A 17,836-nucleotide genomic window follows, 5' to 3' on the forward strand; every position below is an offset into this window, starting at 1 on the left:
CCAACCAACCCACAGGGTCCATAGTTATAATTTTGCCTCACCTAGCCACGACGAACATGTCCATCCCAGACCCTGACTATATGTGACTGCAACCTGACCCCACTTCAAACCTGACCATATAGGCCTTCTCTGACCGACCACAACTGACCACTCACCATCTTCCGAACAGAACAGATCTGATGTGTACTGGCTGGACCACAGCATGACTCTAACCTGACCTGAGCTGACATGACACATTGCCTGGTCAGCAGTAAGCCTCTGACCTTAATGACTGTATGTGAAACAGCCTGGTGCTCCACTCTTCTTAGCCTCTGCTTTCTGCTCAGGTTTCACCTGGACCTGTCACTGAGTAGCCTTGTGTGATACAGGCTGCACATACTAATGCATATTTTAATTGAGCTAGAATTGTACTTATATGAACTATTATGTACCATATGTAAATATCCATATACTGGTTGCAGATAAGGTATAGGTGCAGAACAGAATTCTTTAGATATACAGATGTAGGATCTTAATTTGACCCATATTGTCGCAGCAAAATAATCCTTCAGCAACAGGATTTGAACGTTTAGTCCATAACATGAAAAGTGAAATACTATTAATATAATTGTGTGTTAGTGCAGGTTTTTAGTGAATTTGTGTAAATCACAAAGCTCATCTGCATTTTCTGCAGGTACAGGAATGCAATTCTCAGCAGCAAAAGAGTGATCCAATTAAGATCCTACGTTTGTACTGTGCAGCTAGATGTAATTGTAAATCCTTGAGGCGTTGAAGAAAAATATAATGCACAGTGTGATTAAGTCAGATAGTAATCTACATTGTAAAGAGGTGATTGCGGATTCTTGGAAATATCCAGCCCCCACTAGACCCTTCAATTGATGTGAGATCTCTTCATAAGTTGTTGTTCTATAATATTGCCCACTTATCAAGCCGGCCCTTTACGTTGTGATAGTTACTTATTCAGCCTTTCTTACAGCATTCATCTTAATTGAACTCTTATTTAAAAGTTCAGTTTTTTCACCTTGGTCAGTGGCAGTGTTCGGGAAGCTACTCTGAAAATATTGTGTACCAAGCTACCAATTACTTCACACTAAAGACACACAAAAGCTACCCTTAAGGAAAACATGGTTTACTTACCTTAAGTTACTTTGATAAAAAGTAGTTTGCTCCAAACTACTTAGTGAAAAATTATCATATGTAAATCTGAAATGTCATAGACTACAAATTGCAAGAACAGATCACTATGGTATATTATGTTAACCGAATGTGTAATTTAACCTACTAAACACAAAAATGAGGTTTCAAGTGAGAATTAGCCAAGGCAATGATTGCCTACTTCGCTCATATTGTGTGCAACGCTAACACACCAGGCTGGAACCACGCTATACCCAACCAAATTACACACAACCACGCTACACACAACCACGCTACACACAACCACGCTACACACAAACACGCTACATATACACACATTTTTCTTTAGCTGTGCTGACAAGAGTAAGCAGGCACTTCTCACACACAGACGTCAGTCATCCCTAACACAACACCTGGTTGCTGCTCAGGCGCTAACCGCTCTCTGTCAATCAATCAGCCATCCATTTCCACTCCCGCCTCCGAGACAGCTGGATCCACATGGGTTGGTGGAAGCATCCCACCAGGACACCCAGCACCCCCAGAGAGAGCTCCCCGGAGGGGGGGGGGGGGGGGGGGGGGTAGTCTGGGGGAGAGGCCCAGGGATGTGTGCTACCTACCACCGTCACCATTCCTTCCTGTTGAAGGGAGAATAATGCAGATTGCCAGCCAGGCAGGAGCTGTTGGCTCCTCATATAATCAGATTCATATCGAACCATCTGTCTCTGGCTGCCTCCTTTCCCCGTCGCCTCGCCTTCTATAGCTACAATTCCCATTTACTTATTCACCACATGTTGCTGCATTTATAGTGAGACATGGGCATTTCCTCTGCCCGACGCACGGAGAAATGAGTTTATATTAGATTATGTTTTGGACTTCTAATATGTTGTATATCCTCACCATCAATTGAACTGTTACTATTGTTACTACGGTTCAAATCATGTTTTCTCGTGCAGAGACGTAATTGAATGCTGTGTGTTCTTGAAAACTTAGTCTGAAGTATTGAGCTGTGTGTTTTACAGTGTTTGCGGTGTGTCACTGTGTGCTGTACCTGTTTGCTGTGGTAATAGCACCCTATGTCTGTCTATGACAGCTCTCTGGAGTCCCTGAATGACCTCAGTATCTCTGTGCTGTCTCCCAGCCCCAGACTTACGGCATTCAGTCCGCTGGAGTCTGTGCCCCCTGCAACTGTAACTCCTTTGGGTCCAAGTCCTTTGACTGTGACGAGTCGGGCCAGTGCCGGTGCCAGCCTGGTGTCACTGGGCCCAAGTGTGACCGATGCGCTCCGGGACACTTCAACTTCCAGGAGGGTGGCTGCGCACGTAAGAACTGACTGCCATCTAACTGATTGATGTCTGCAGAGAACTTTTGGTCAATATAAAACATGAATACATCTTATTTAGATTTGATTACCGCTTTCCTTGATGTTAAATGCTGGATGACCTCAAACCAAAAAGGGTATTTACTCTCTTCCAGGTTTAATGGAAAGTTGTGGTGCTGAGCCTATTCTGTTGTTTTGAGTGGAGTTTGTTTTTCCTGCCTCTTTCCCAGCGTGCCAGTGTGCCCATGTGGGAAATAATTGCGACGCCAACACAGGACAGTGCGTCTGCCCTCCCAACACCGTGGGGGAGAGATGTGACAAATGTGCCCCCAATCACTGGGGTCATGATATCATGGCGGGCTGCAAGGTACACCTTACTTCACCTCATCTCACGCCACTCCCCTCCAAACTAGTCCTGTCTGGCTCTTTCCTGGAGTTAGGCCTATTCTTTTGTTGATAAAAAATGCTCATTAAAAAGGTTTAGCAAAATAACTTCAACTTTTATAGTACGGAACATTCACAAAATAGAAATTAAAACTGCACAGAAGTGCTTTGAGATTTCATGGAGAAACACATCATGGGATTACTGCTGTGACGATATGCATAATTGTATAATTAATTTTGCAGCCAATGTTTTAACCCGCTTTTGTGGAAGGTCTGTGGAATGTGTACTATGTGAAGCCGATGGATTAACCCTTTGTGACTGGGTATTGATTAATATAATGGTACATTGATTATGAATAGTTGACCATCTCCTCCACAGGCCTGTGGCTGTAACCAGGTGGGCTCAGTGACGCAGCAGTGTAACCCCAACACCGGCTGCTGCATGTGCCGGGACCAGTTCCAGGGAGAGAAGTGCAGCGAGTGTAAGCTGGGCTACCGGGACTTCCCACAATGCATTTCCTGCAAATGCAACGTGGCAGGTTCAGACAGCCAGACCTGTGATGCAGACCAGGATGTGTGCGCCTGTGCAGACAGGACTGGACAATGCAGCTGCAAGGTAACCCACAACCATCAGTTGATTGTGGTCTACTCTATTTACTATCTATATACTCTACTATTCTCTTCTGGAATATTCATCACAGGATGCTGTGTCAAGTGATTGCATCAGACCTCTCCAAATAAGTGATGACAAGAAACTACAATGAAATTCTCCCAAAAGAAACCAAAGCCAGCTCTCCTGGCACCTCCCTGATGTCTAGCCAGCACTGACTTAATCCAAGTAGCTTTCACTGCCAGTTTCACATTTTAAACTTGGAGTTACATAGCATAACTAGGCCTGTATTTTCTAAGCCTCACTGCAACTACCTGGAAATGTCCCATTAGAATGACTAAGGCAGATTGCTCCATATAGCCTGTGTTTCAACAGCAGCACTCTAGCTCTCCGTACCTTCCCTATCTGGGCTCAGCATAGGGGCCTGTCGCCATCCTCTGCCTGGTTGCCAGCATCGAACAAACCCGGAGCCAGGCAAACAAAACCCAGGCAGGCAGGGTAGCGTCTGTGTGGGGGAGGAAGTGTGAGATGGAAATAGACCTGACGTGGGGGGAAGGCATTCAGATTAGCTAGCGCCAGGCAGGCAGGCAGGCGTCGCCATCCCCGGCTCCGTGCCTCACAGTGACAGTGCTGTGACATTGTGACAGGCTGTCACATAGGGGCCACCTATGAGAGGTGATGACTCTCATTAACACACACACAGAGAGAGAGAGAGAGATCGAGAGAGAGAGAGAGAGAGAGAGAGAGACCCAGTAAAAAGCCACTTTCTACTCTGAAGTAAGGTGACACATGCAGAAGAGATGATTGTTGTTGTTGGGTCTCTTGTTGTACTGTTGTGTGTGTGTGCGTCTTCCCTCGCTGGATGTTTATTTTAGACTACTGGGATGGAAGGATAGAGATAAGAGGTTGATGGGTGTAGGGATGTTAGTGATGGAGAGTGACTGGAGGGGTGATGGACACGGTGATGGGGTGGCGTGGCTCTGTGTGTTCCATGAAGCCATGGCAATGGAATTCCTGGCATCCTTAGCATCCTCCTTCAAGTCAAACCCACAGACTGGTGTTTAAACAAAGCGTTAATATGTAGTTCATGGCACAACCAATGTCTGTTATGAATGCTGCTTCTCAGTTCTGGATGCTTTGGGAGTGTATTAGCTAGGGAAAAGCATCAGATGAAATAGAAGGGAAAAGTTCCATATGAAATAGTGTTTTTTGGTGTGATGCACTGTTATCAGGGCTGTCACTGTGTGTGTCTGCTGTACGCGGGGGTGTGCCCCTTATCATTCCTTCTCAGACACATGTCACTGTGGTACACATGCACAGTAGCCCCTTTGACATGCACCTACTGTATCTACACACATGGCTGCCTTTGGATTCTTGTGAATATCACCTTCTTTGATCAGTCCAGAGCAGAATAGGCGAAGAGCACAAGAGATATGACTTTTTCCGCCACTGTTATTTATAGCTTGGCTCTGTCTTAAATCAAATATCTCTCTAGGCCTATATTATCTTTGAAAATCTGTTCAGATTGATTTTATATTTGTTCTTATGTATACTTTACTGAAAACGTCATTTTTTTGTGTGTGTGGACAATATTGGTCATCAGCCATTTTGGACTTGGACTGTGTCTTAATTCCTGAGTGTTCGGTCCCCAGGTGAATATACAGGGTCTGAAGTGTGACCAGTGTAAGTCGAGGACTTTCGGCCTGAGCACAAGCAACCCACTAGGCTGCAGTCAGTGTTACTGCTTTGGTATGTCCAGCACCTGTACTGAGGCACAGGGCCTCATCCGCATGTGGGTAAGTCAAGTCATGAAGAAACGTGACAGAAATCCACACGCAGCACACGTCTACACATGTATTCCCCATCATATGCAAGTCCACCCACACACAGGTACTGTATTCATACACAAACATACAGCAACTGCGAGTGCACCCACTCACATCACGCAACACGCACACACAGACAAACACATATAATATGAATAATGTTCTATGCCAGTGGTCACCAACCGGTAGATCTCCAAGGCTTTCCTACTCGATGGCCATTTATTTCTGTAAAAGGCCAAATGATAAAGCCTTCCTTTCCTATTTTCTTATTCGTTTCGCGCTGTTTGAGGTAGGTGCAATTGATTCAGCTTCCCTGCGCGCCGGGTAGGCAAACTGTTCCCGTCTACCCGGCGGACCCGGAGAGCAAAGTCAATTTATAGGCCTACCACTGGCTAACTAGATAGCTCAGATCACCGTGTCTGCAGCTTTCACAAGCCCACTGAGAATTTGTTTGCGGACTCTACTGTGTGAGATTTCAAAACTAAACAAAAACATGACTTACAGAGAGACTGCTGCTGTTTTCTGAATGATTTAATATTCACATTTTTATTCAGCACTGTCAACACTTCACTCAAAACTTTTATAAGCCGTGAAACGCCCTGTCCCTTTCCACTCGCGCTGCAAAGTGTGTCAATATATTTGCGTTGTTGTTAGCGACTTGCGTCTCTCAAAAAAAGAGTAGCGTATTTCAGAAATAAATTAAATGCGATCGAGTTTCACCCGTCAGCTGGAAGACTGTCCCATTTTTGGTCAGTCAGCAGGAGGAGGAAGAGCTGATGAACAGTGAGAGGCCGCCTCTCCCTCCCTCGCGCTCTCCCTCCCTCCATCCGCTGAGACTGACCATCACAATAAAATAAAATAAATACTAATGCTAACGATTTAAATTTATGGCTCACAAGTAATAGGCCTATAACAAATTATATATTACCAGTGTGATCATATACCTTCCGTTTGAAAATATCATTTTAAAATGGTCTGAGAAGAACACCATTGGCAGGGCAATTCAAGGATAGCCAATATGCAGTGATGTATTGAGCCTACAGCCTACTGCATAAACCTCATTGCTACGGAAGTGTTTTAATAGGTTAATGTTGCGTAGGCGTACGTTTTTTTTAAAGTCATGTTTAAATGGCCTGCTTTTTCACTCAGAAAGGGGTCTCGGCACAGAAAAGGTTGGTGGCCACTGTTCTATGCTTTCTTGATATAGGCTACTTAATATGGGCTATGATAAAACAAAATTTGTTCTCATGCAACAGTTAACAAACATGAATTAGTCCGATTACACTTTACAACTTACTGTATGTGCAACCACAAGTACTGAAATAGTCTAGAGAGAAATGCCACAACACAGCTATATGATTTTATGGGAAACAGGGTAAATATTAATTTCATGAAAGTGGTTCTCCTCCATTGATTCATTCCCAACCAGGTATTTACTCTCCATCTTATTTCCCTGTAATTTATGGAACGTAGTGAGAACCAGGGGGACCAAGCACAAACAGAAGGATAATATATATTATAGCCTCGTACAGTGGGTGGGAGAGGGTTTATTGGGGGCTTGGAGCAGGCAGAGGCTGGGAGCTGCAGCTTCCCTGTTTGTTTTTAATAAGGATTTTCTGCCAGAGCGCCTCAGACCTGATAACCCTCCATCCGCTGTGTCCATGGAGACCGCGGCTGAGGACATCGGAAGAGGGACCCTTCTTTCATATAAATGGAAACGACAAACAAATTAAATAAAGGTTGCCGTCCCAAAGTTAATCTAAATTTGTTTGCTTTAAGATGAAGAGAGAAAAAAGACAGACAGTTGAGAATCCTCTCCCTCATTCATTGGAAGTCAGGAGATTCTCTCTAAGTCAGTGAGTCATGAGATTGCATGGTGAGGTGAGGGGCACAGCCTGGCCCCCCTGGAGCCTTTAGTGAGCCATTTGCTGGATATTTAGATGGGAAGGGAGGGCAAATTTAAAACAGGGGCCTCAGAAGCATAGTCTACTGTAGAGAAGTGGCTTCTTAAATATATGCATGTTCTACTTGCCCAATTAAACACATCTCTGGCCTGCCCTCAGGATGTGAAATGCATTTTAATCTACAACTATGTGAGAGGCTGAGTCCTGGTGTGTTATTGGAGAATACAGTTGTCCAATGTCACAGAGGCTGTTTTCCTTTTGAAAAACACTTGCATCGCTCTCTCGCAACATAGGCCATTTAAACCCTTGGGACAGAGCTTCCCAAATACAACCCGTTATCTGTGTATTTTGTGTGACATTAAGGCCAATAAGTGATGCTGTTTGTTTGTTGTGTCTGTGCTGCTGTAGCTGTCCCTGAAACCAGAGCAGACCAAGCTGCCCCTAGTGGACAAAGCCAACCTGCAAGAGACCACAAGCGGAGTGACCTTCCAGCACCCAGAGATCATCGCTAATGCTGACCTGGTCACCCAGAAGCTGACCGAACTCTACTACTGGAGACTGCCTGAACAATTCCATGGTTCCATGGTGAGAGCACCCTCATCTCGATGTTATTTAAACCCCAAGTTGATAACAGGTGTACAATTTAATCCTTATAGTGGTTAGAGCGTTGGACTAATAACCGAAAGGTTGCAAGATCGAATCCCCGAGCTGACAAGGTAAAAATATGTCGTTCTGCCCCTGAACAAGGCAGTTAACCCACTGTTCCTAGGCCGTCATTGAAAATAAGAATTTGTTCTTTAACTGACCTGCCTAGTTAAAGAAAGGTAAAATAAAAAATGTCATTAAAAAATATACTGTATGTAGTTGCTCGGGACTGCTTTACGTATAGACTATGCTTACACTGAACCCAAACCCATGCACATATCCGGAGTGACAATAAATGTATTTGAATTGAGACCTGGTGAACAATACTGCTTTGAAATACTTTCTAACTTGCACTAATCAGGAGTTGACTGTATTCTGTTCAGAGATGTGAATAGTACTAACAAGCTTCTTTACTTGGATTTGGTTTCTCCTCTTTAGATCACAGCCTACGGCGGCAAGCTGAAGTACGCCATCTACTTTGAGGGGCGTGACGAGACAGGCCGCACCTCCTACGAACCCCAGGTCATCATAAAGGGAGGGCCCAACAGAGACAAGGTGATGGTCCGCCACATGCAGGGACTGCAGATTGGACAACTCACCCGGCACGAGATCGACATGACAGAGGTAAGGACATAATCCAGTGTTTCCCAAACTAGGGGTCGCGACCCCATGTGGGGTCACCTAATTTGAAAATGGGGTCGCGTAAGAAAGGTTGCGCCTCATAGAACTGGGGTTACGCCAGTAACCTCCGGTAGCTGTCAGATGAGGTTGTAATAAACAGAGCGGTTTCTGTTTTCTTCCTACAAATGTGGCTCTTGAACGGTTGAAGCTACAAAACATTAGGACCCTATCACTGAACGATAAGACACTCTGGAACATGTACATACACTAAACACCATTTCCCTCTGCTATGCCCACAAGTCGTTAGAACCGATTGGACGAGACCAGGCACTAAATCAGACTGGAGGAAATATGGGGTCACGGGCCAAACTAGTTTGGGAACACCCATGGCATAGGCTTACATGGTGGACCGTCTCTTGTCTTGTTGTTACAGTTTCCTAATGTCTAAGGATGCAGTCATGATCCATTTGCCACGGAAACTCGCTTGTGTTGTTAAATGGTGGTCCTTTTGTGGTGGATGCCATGCAAGTACATTGTCCCAAAAACTCTTCAAAGCTAGATTCTAACCTCTGGAGATGTTGTATGAGAAATTAACTTTGAAGTGATCATAGAATTAGGAATTAAAATACTTTATACCACAGCGTTGTTGAATTCTCGTTTCTGATTGATAAGAAGGGCATTCTAGAATAGACATTAAAACCAGATAACGGGACAGTTGGAAAAGATATCGGGACACCTTGCAGTCATGCAGTATGTGTGTTAAGGTGCGTGAATGAGGACCCAAAAGCGAATTAACAAAACAGAGTTACTTTAATGACGAAAACAAAACGTAGGCTCAGACGGACAGGCAGATTCCGACAGGACAGGACAAGGTTACAGTAACACGACGATGGTCTGGTTCAGGCATGAATGACACAAACAAACAAACAAGAATCCGACAAGGACAGGAGCAGAAACAGAGGGAGATATAGGGACCTAATCAGAGGGAAAAAGGGAACAGGTGGGGAACGGGGTGAATGGGTAGTTAGGAGGAGACAGGGAACAGCTGGGGGAAAGAAGGGGAGAAAAGGTAACCTGACACGACCAGCAGAGGGAGACAGGGTGAAGGGAAAGGACAGAGACAAGACAACATGACAGTACCCCCCCACTCACCGAGCGCCTCCTGGCGCACTCGAGGAGGAAACCTGGCGGCAACGGAGGAAATCCTCGATCAGCGCACGGTCCAGCACGTCCCGAGAGGGAACCCAACTCCTCTCCTCCGGACCGTACCCCTCCCAATCAACAAGGTACTGGTGACCACGGCCCCGAGGACGCATGTCCAAAATCCTGCGGACCCTGTAGATGGGTGCGCCCTCGACAAGGATGGGGGGGGGGGGGGGGGAAGACGAGCGGGGGCGCGAAGAACGGGCTTAACACAAGAGACATGGAAGACCGGGTGGACGCGACGAAGGTATCGCGGAAGAAGAAGTCGCACTGCGACAGGATTAATGACCCGAGAAATACGGAACGGACCAATGAACCGCGGGGTCAACTTGCGAGACGCCGTCTTAAGGGGAAGGTTCTGAGTGGAGAGCCAAACTCTCTGACCGCGACAATATCTAGGACTCTTAGTTCTACGTTTATTAGCAGCCCTCACAGTCTGCGTCCTATAACGGCAAAGTGCAGACCTGACCCTCTTCCAGGTGCGCTCGCAACGTTGGACAAAAGCCTGAGCGGAGGGGACGCTGGACTCGGCGAACTGAGATGAGAACAGCGGAGGCTGGTACCCGAGGCTACTCTGAAAAGGAGATAGCCCGGTTGCAGACGAAGGAAGCGAGTTGTGGGCGTATTCTGCCCAGGGGAGCTGTTCTGACCAAGACGCAGGGTTGCGAAAAGAAAGACTGCGTAAGATGCGACCAATAGTCTGATTGGCCCGTTCTGCTTGACCGTTAGACTGGGGGTGAAAGCCGGAAGAGAGACTGACGGAAGCCCCAATCAAACGACAAAACTCCCTCCAAAATTGAGACGTGAATTGCGGACCTCTGTCCGAAACGACGTCTGACGGAAGGCCATGAATTCTGAAAACATTCTCGATGATGATTTGTGCCGTCTCTTTAGCAGAAGGAAGCTTAGCAAGGGGAATGAAATGAGCCGCCTTAGAGAACCTATCGACAACCGTAAGAATAACAGTCTTCCCCGCTGACGAAGGCAGTCCGGTGACAAAATCTAAGGCGATGTGAGACCACGGTCGAGAGGGAATGGGAAGCGGCCTGAGACGGCCGGCAGGAGGGGAGTTACCGGACTTAGTCTGCGCGCAGACCGAACAAGCAGCCACGAAACGACGCGTGTCATGCTCCCGGGTGGGCCACCAAAAACGCTGGCGAATGGAAGCAAGCGTACCCCGAACGCCAGGGTGGCCGGCTAACTTGGCAGAGTGAGCCCACTGAAGAACGGCCAGACGAGTAGGAACGGGAACGAAAAGAAGGTTCCTAGGACAAGCGCGCGGCGACGGAGTGTGAGTGAGCGCTTGCTTTACCTGCCTCTCAATTCCCCAGACAGTCAACCCGACAACACGCCCCTCAGGGAGAATCCCCTCGGGGTCAGTGGAGGCTACTGAAGAACTGAAGAGACGAGATAAAGCATCAGGCTTGGTGTTCTTAGAGCCCGGACGATAAGAAATCACGAACTCGAAACGAGCGAAAAACAGCGCCCAACGCGCCTGACGCGCATTAAGACGTTTGGCAGAACGGATGTACTCAAGGTTCCTATGGTCAGTCCAAACGACAAAAGGAACGGTCGCCCCCTCCAACCACTGTCGCCATTCGCCTAGGGCTAACCGGATGGCGAGCAGTTCGCGGTTTCCCACATCATAGTTACGTTCCGACGGGGACAGGCGATGAGAAAAATACGCGCATGGGTGGACCTTGTCGTCAGAGAGGGAGCGCTGAGAAAGAATGGCTCCCACGCCCACCTCTGACGCGTCAACCTCGACAACGAACTGTCTAGAGACGTCAGGTGTAACAAGGATAGGAGCGGATGTAAAACGATTCTTGAGGAGATCAAAAGCTCCCTGGGCGGAAACGGACCACTTAAAGCACGTCTTGACAGAAGTAAGGGCTGTGAGAGGAGCTGCCACCTGACCGAAATTACGGATGAAACGACGATAGAAGTTCGCGAAGCCGAGAAAGCGCTGCAGCTCGACGCGTGACTTAGGAGCGGGCCAATCAATGACAGCTTGGACCTTAGCGGGATCCATCTTAATGCCTTCAGCGGAAATAACAGAACCGAGAAATGTGACGGAGGAGGCATGAAAAGTGCACTTCTCAGCCTTCACAAAAAGACAATTCTCTAAAAGGCGCTGGAGGACACGTCGAACGTGCTGAAGATGAATCTGGAGTGACGGTGAAAAAATCAGGATATCGTCAAGGTAAACGAAAACAAAGATGTTCAGCATGTCTCTCAGGACATCATTGACTAATGCCTGAAAGACAGCTGGAGCGTTAGCGAGGCCGAAAGGAAGAACCCGGTATTCAAAGTGCCCTAACGGAGTGTTAAACGCCGTCTTCCACTCGTCCCCCTCCCTGATGCGCACGAGATGGTAAGCGTTACGAAGGTCCAACTTAGTGAAAAACCTGGCTCCCTGCAGGATCTCGAAGGCTGAAGACATAAGAGGAAGCGGATAACGATTCTTAACTGTTATGTCATTCAGCCCTCGATAATCTATGCAGGGGCGCAGAGACCCGTCCTTCTTCTTGACAAAAAAAAACCCCGCTCCGGCGGGAGAGGAGGAGGGGACTATGGTACCGGAGTCAAGAGCTACAGACAAATAATCCTCGAGAGCCTTACGTTCGGGGGCCGACAGAGAGTATAGTCTACCCCGGGGGGGAGTGGTTCCCGGAAGGAGATCAATACTACAATCATACGACCGGTGTGGAGGAAGAGAGGTGGCCCTGGACCGACTGAACACCGTGCGCAGATCGTGATATTCCTCCGGCACCCCTGTCAAATCACCAGGCTCCTCCTGTGAAGAAGAGACAGAGGAAACAGGAGGGATAGCAGACATTAAACATTTCACATGACAAGAGACGTTCCAGGAGAGGATAGAATTACTAGACCAATTAATGGAAGGATTATGACAAACTAGCCAGGGATGGCCCAAAACAACAGGTGTAAAAGGTGAACGAAAAATCAAAAAAGAAATGGTTTCGCTATGATTACCAGAAACAGTGAGGGTTAAAGGTAGCGTCTCACGCTGAATCCTGGGGAGAGGACTACCATCCAGGGCGAACAAGGCAGTGGACTCCCTTAACTGTCTGAGAGGAATGTCATGTTCCCGAGCCCAGGTCTCGTCCATAAAACAGCCCTCCGCCCCAGAGTCTATTAAGGCACTGCAGGAAGCTGACGAACCGGTCCAGCGTAGATGGACCGACAAGGTAGTGCAGGATCTTGAAGGAGAGACAGGAGTAGTAGCGCTCACCAGTAGCCCTCCGCTTACTGATGAGCTCTGGCTTTTACTGGACATGAAGTGACAAAATGACCAGCAGAACCGCAATAGAGACAGAGGCGGTTGGTGATTCTCCGTTCCCTCTCCTTAGTCGAGATGCGGATACCTCCCAGCTGCATAGGCTCAGCTCCCGAGCCGGCAGAGGAAGATGGTAGTGATGCGGAGAGGGGGGCAACGGAGAACGCGAGCTCCTTTCCACGAGCTCGGTGACGAAGATCAACCCGTCGCTCAATGCGAATAGCGAGTTCAATCAAGGAATCCACGCTGGAAGGAACCTCCCGGGAGAGAATCTCATCCTTTACCTCTGCGCGGAGACCCTCCAGAAGACGAGCGAGCAAAGCCGGCTCGTTCCAGCCACTGGAGGCAGCAAGAGTGCGAAACTCAATAGAGTAGTCTGTTATGGATCGATTGCCTTGACATAGGGAAGACAGGGCCCTGGAAGCCTCCTCCCCAAAAACAGATCGATCAAAAACCCGTATCATCTCCTCCTTAAAGTCCTGATACTGGTTAGTACACTCAGCCCTTGCCTCCCAGATTGCCGTGCCCCACTCACGAGCCCGTCCAGTAAGGAGAGATATGACGTAGGCGACACGAGCAGTGCTCCTGGCGTAAGTGTTGGGCTGGAGAGAAAACACAATATCACACTGGGTGAGGAACGAGCGGCATTCAGTGGGCTCCCCAGAGTAACACGGCGGGTTATTGATTCTGGGCTCCGGAGATTCGAAAGCCCTGGAAGTGGCCGGTGGATCGAGGCGGAGATGGTGAACCTGTTCTGTGAGGTTGGAGACTTGGGTGGCCAGGGTCTCAACGGCATGTCGAGCAGCAGACAATTCCTGCTCGTGTCTGCCTAGCATCGCTCCCTGGATCTCGACGGCTGAGTGGAGAGGATCCGAAGTCGCTGGGTCCATTCTTGGTCGGATTCTTCTGTTAAGGTGCGTGAATGAGGACCCAAAAGCGAATTAACAAAACAGAGTTACTTTAATGACGAAAACAAAACGTAGGCTCAGACGGACAGGCAGATTCCGACAGGACAGGACAAGGTTACAGTAACACGACGATGGTCTGGTTCAGGCATGAATGACACAAACAAACAAACAAGAATCCGACAAGGACAGGAGCAGAAACAGAGGGAGATATAGGGACCTAATCAGAGGGAAAAAGGGAACAGGTGGGGAACGGGGTGAATGGGTAGTTAGGAGGAGACAGGGAACAGCTGGGGGAAAGAAGGGGAGAAAAGGTAACCTGACACGACCAGCAGAGGGAGACAGGGTGAAGGGAAAGGACAGAGACAAGACAACATGACAATGTGCCTACGCGTACAGATCGTACTTGCTACAAAGCTATGCCAACATTCCATTCAAACAATGCAGTCAATCCACAGCCATACACTGGCTGAAATCAGTTGATGATAGGACTTACTGTAGACAAGTTGTAAATGCAACAGGTTGTGATATTGTATTATATAATAGCACTAACAGCTTTCCAATTAAAAATGTTTTGAGACATTTATGGTCTGTTTGCATATATTTTAGAGGCTATTTATACCGAACATGTGTATAAAACGTGTATAAACTGTATTTATAATTAGAGTACCATCCAAAAGTTTGAACATACCTACTCATTCCAGGGCTTTTCTTTATTTTGACTATTTTAATAGTGAAGACATCAAAACTATGAAATAATTCGTAAGGAATCATGTAGCAACCAAAAAAAGTTTAAACAAATCAAAAAAATATATATATTTGAGATTCTTCAAAGTAGCCACCCAAAGTAGCCTTGATGACGGATTTGCACACTCTTGGCATTCTCTCCACCAGCTTCACCTGGAATGCTTTCCAACGGTCTTGAAGGAGTCCCCACATACACTACCGTTCAAAAGTTTGTGGTCACTTAGAAATGTCCATGTTTTTGAAAGAAAATTTAAAAAATTGTCCATTACAATAACATAAAATTGATCAGAAATACAGTGTAGACATTGTTAATGTTGTAAATTATTATTGCAGCTGTAAACTGCGGATTTTGTATGGAATACTGTATATACATACTTTAGGCGTACAGAGACCCATTATCAGCAACCATCACTCCTGTGTTCCTGTGGCACGTTGTGTGAGCTAATCCAAGTTTATAATTTTAAAAGGCTTTTGCAATTATGTTAGCACAGCTGAAAACTGTTGTTCTGATTAAAGAAGCAATAAAACTGGCCTTCTTCACGAGACTAGTTGAGTATCTGGAGCATCAGCATTTGTGGGTTCGATTACAGGCTCAAAATTACCAGGAACAAACACCTTTATTCTGAAACTCGTCAGTCTATTCTTGTTCTGAGAAATGAAGGCTATTCCATGTGAGAAATTGCCCAGAAACTGAGGATCTCGTACAATGCTGTGTACTACTCCCTTTACGGAACAGCGCAAATTGTCTCTAACCAGAATAGAATGAGGAGTGAGAGGCTGAGCACCTGTTGGCTGCTTTTCCTTCACTCTGCGGTCCAACTCATCCCAAACCATCTCAATTGGGTTGAGGTCAGGTGATTGTGGAGGCCAGGGCATCTGATGCAGTACTCCATCACTCTCCTTGGTCAAATAGCCCTTACACAGCCTGGAGGTGTGTTTTGGGTCATTGTCCTGTACAAAAACAAATGATACTCCCACTAAGTGCAAACCAGATGGGATGGCATATCGCTGCAGTATCGCTGTGGTTGCCATGCTGGTTAAGTGTGCCTTGATTTCTAAATAAATCACAGACAGTGTCACCAGCAAAGCACCCCCACACCATCACACCTCCTCCTCCATGCTTCAAGGTGGGAATCACACATGCGGAGATCATCCGTTCACCTACTCTGCGTCTCACAAAGACATAGCGGTTGGAACCAAAAATCTCAAATTTGTACTCATCAGACCAAAGGACAGATTTCCCCCGGTCTAATGTCCATTGCTTGTGTTTCTTGGCCCAAGCAAGTCTCTTCTTATTATTGGTGTCCTTTAGTAGTGGTTTCTTTGCAGCAATTTGACCATGAAGGCCTGATTCACACAGTCTCTTCTAAACAGTTGATGTTGAGATGTGTCTGTTACTTGAACAGAAGGAAGCATTTATTTGGGCAGCAATTTCTGAGTCTGGTAACTCCAATGAACTTATTCTCTGCAGCAGAGTTAACTCTGGGTCTTCCTTTCCTGTGGCGGTCCTCATGAGAGCCAGTGTCATCATAGCACTTAGCACTTGATGGTTTTTGCGACTGCACAAGAAACCTTCAAAGTTCTTGAAATGTTCCGCATTGACTGACCTTCATGTCTTAAAGTAATGATGGAATGTTGTTTCTCTTTGCTTATTTGAGCTGTTCTTGCAATAATATGGACTTGGTCTTTTACCAAAATCTTCTGTCTATCTTGTCACAACACAATTCCACAAATTAACTTTTTAATTGAAATGCATTCCAGGTGACTACCTCATGAAGCTTGTTGAGAAATTGCCAAGAGTGTGCAAAGCTGTCATCAAGACACAGGGTGGCTACTTTGAAGAATCTAAAATATAAAATATATGTTAATTTAACACTTTTTTTGTAGGTGTTATTTCAATGTTTTGATGCCTTCCCTATTATTCTACAATGTAGAAAATTGTAAAAATAGAGACACTCTGTAGTGAATAGGTGTGTCCAAACTTTTGACTGGTACTGTATATAAAATAATTATCTTACACAATTTCTGATATATCACATGCCTTACTTTTATTTTCCTGCATAAGTAAAATTAGGATTATGCCACCACTGCTATTCATTCCAATTAGACTGGTGGCTGCCATTTTCACTACTTTCTGGAACTTTGAGGGTTTATGACATAGCCTCTCGAGTAATTGAATAGGATCTTGATGCCAGTGATGTCATCAACATGTTTTGCTTTTCAGCACGAGTGGAAGTACGAAGACAAGAAGGCCATGACACGCGAGGACTTCATGGACGTGCTGTTTTATGTTGACTACGTCCTCATCAAGGCTTCCCATGGGAACATGATGAGACACAGCAGGCAAGCTCTCCTCTCTGTCTTTGTCTGAACACACAATGGGCTAGACCTAAACATACCGTTAGAGGGCTGTTTACTCTACACTCTTTCTTTTAGTGTCATGGTCAGGTTAGTCATGTCATGTTAACATGGATAACCCTCTGTATTTAACAGTGACATGTTCGTTCCATTTAACGAACAAGGGGCAATAGCGTTTGATCATATCATTTTCAAGTATAGTTGTATCGTTGACATTGGCTCACATGGCTGTCGCACTCCCTGTCTCTATCTCTCTCTCTACTAAAACACAGGATCTCTGAGATTTCTATGGAGGTGGCAGAGGAGGGAAGGCCGTCCGTGGAGAGTGAGCGGGCCCACCAGATAGAGAAGTGTGACTGCCCCCTGGGCTACTCCGGCCTGTCCTGCGAGGTAAGCTAGCTAGCCACTGAGACAGCTGTGTCTCTGTTTCTCCCATCAGAGCATCAGCCATGGCGACAGGGTCATCCATCAGAGAGGTGTGTGTGTGTGTGTGTGTATGTGTGTATGTGTGTGTGTGTGTGTGGTGTGTGTGGTGTGTGTGTGTGGTTTGTGTGTGTGTGTGTGTGTGTGGCAGTCAGTCACAGTCCAATCAAAGCCACAGACATGGAGACAGGAGGAAACAGCTGTTAGAAACCCTCCACAAGACAATCCTTCTCATCAAAACTGCCAGCTCTCTCTCTCTCTTTCTCCCTCTCTTTCTCACAGCTCCATCCAGACACATCCAAAGCTCCCCCACTCTTTAGCGCGGCTCTAATACACTCCTAATTAACTCTTGTGTTACTACGACAACTTCCATCCAAACCTGAGTGTTACTGATGTGTCTCCTACTGGATTCCTCATAAAGGTGGCTATAAACAAACCAGACAGATGGCACGTATTTGAA

The 17,836-nt window shown here is 46.5% G+C and overlaps 1 protein-coding gene across 13 annotated transcripts in view; it reads left to right on the plus strand.

Annotated features, from left to right (window-relative positions):
* Positions 1-17,836, plus strand: part of lama2 (laminin, alpha 2) — a 140,415-nt gene that overhangs the window by 81,601 nt on the left and 40,978 nt on the right. For all 13 annotated transcript variants that reach the window (XM_036975718.1, XM_036975723.1, XM_036975720.1 and 10 more), the window contains 8 exons: positions 2,273-2,453; positions 2,683-2,819; positions 3,216-3,452; positions 5,099-5,242; positions 7,585-7,761; positions 8,260-8,445; positions 16,820-16,938; positions 17,226-17,343. In XM_036975718.1, the coding sequence (XP_036831613.1) occupies positions 2,273-2,453; positions 2,683-2,819; positions 3,216-3,452; positions 5,099-5,242; positions 7,585-7,761; positions 8,260-8,445; positions 16,820-16,938; positions 17,226-17,343 (1,299 nt within the window). The remainder of the gene's footprint in view (positions 1-2,272; positions 2,454-2,682; positions 2,820-3,215; positions 3,453-5,098; positions 5,243-7,584; positions 7,762-8,259; positions 8,446-16,819; positions 16,939-17,225; positions 17,344-17,836) is intronic.

The sequence above is a fragment of the Oncorhynchus mykiss genome, chromosome 4 (genome assembly GCF_013265735.2).
Source record: "Oncorhynchus mykiss isolate Arlee chromosome 4, USDA_OmykA_1.1, whole genome shotgun sequence".
Lineage (NCBI taxonomy): Eukaryota > Metazoa > Chordata > Actinopteri > Salmoniformes > Salmonidae > Oncorhynchus > Oncorhynchus mykiss.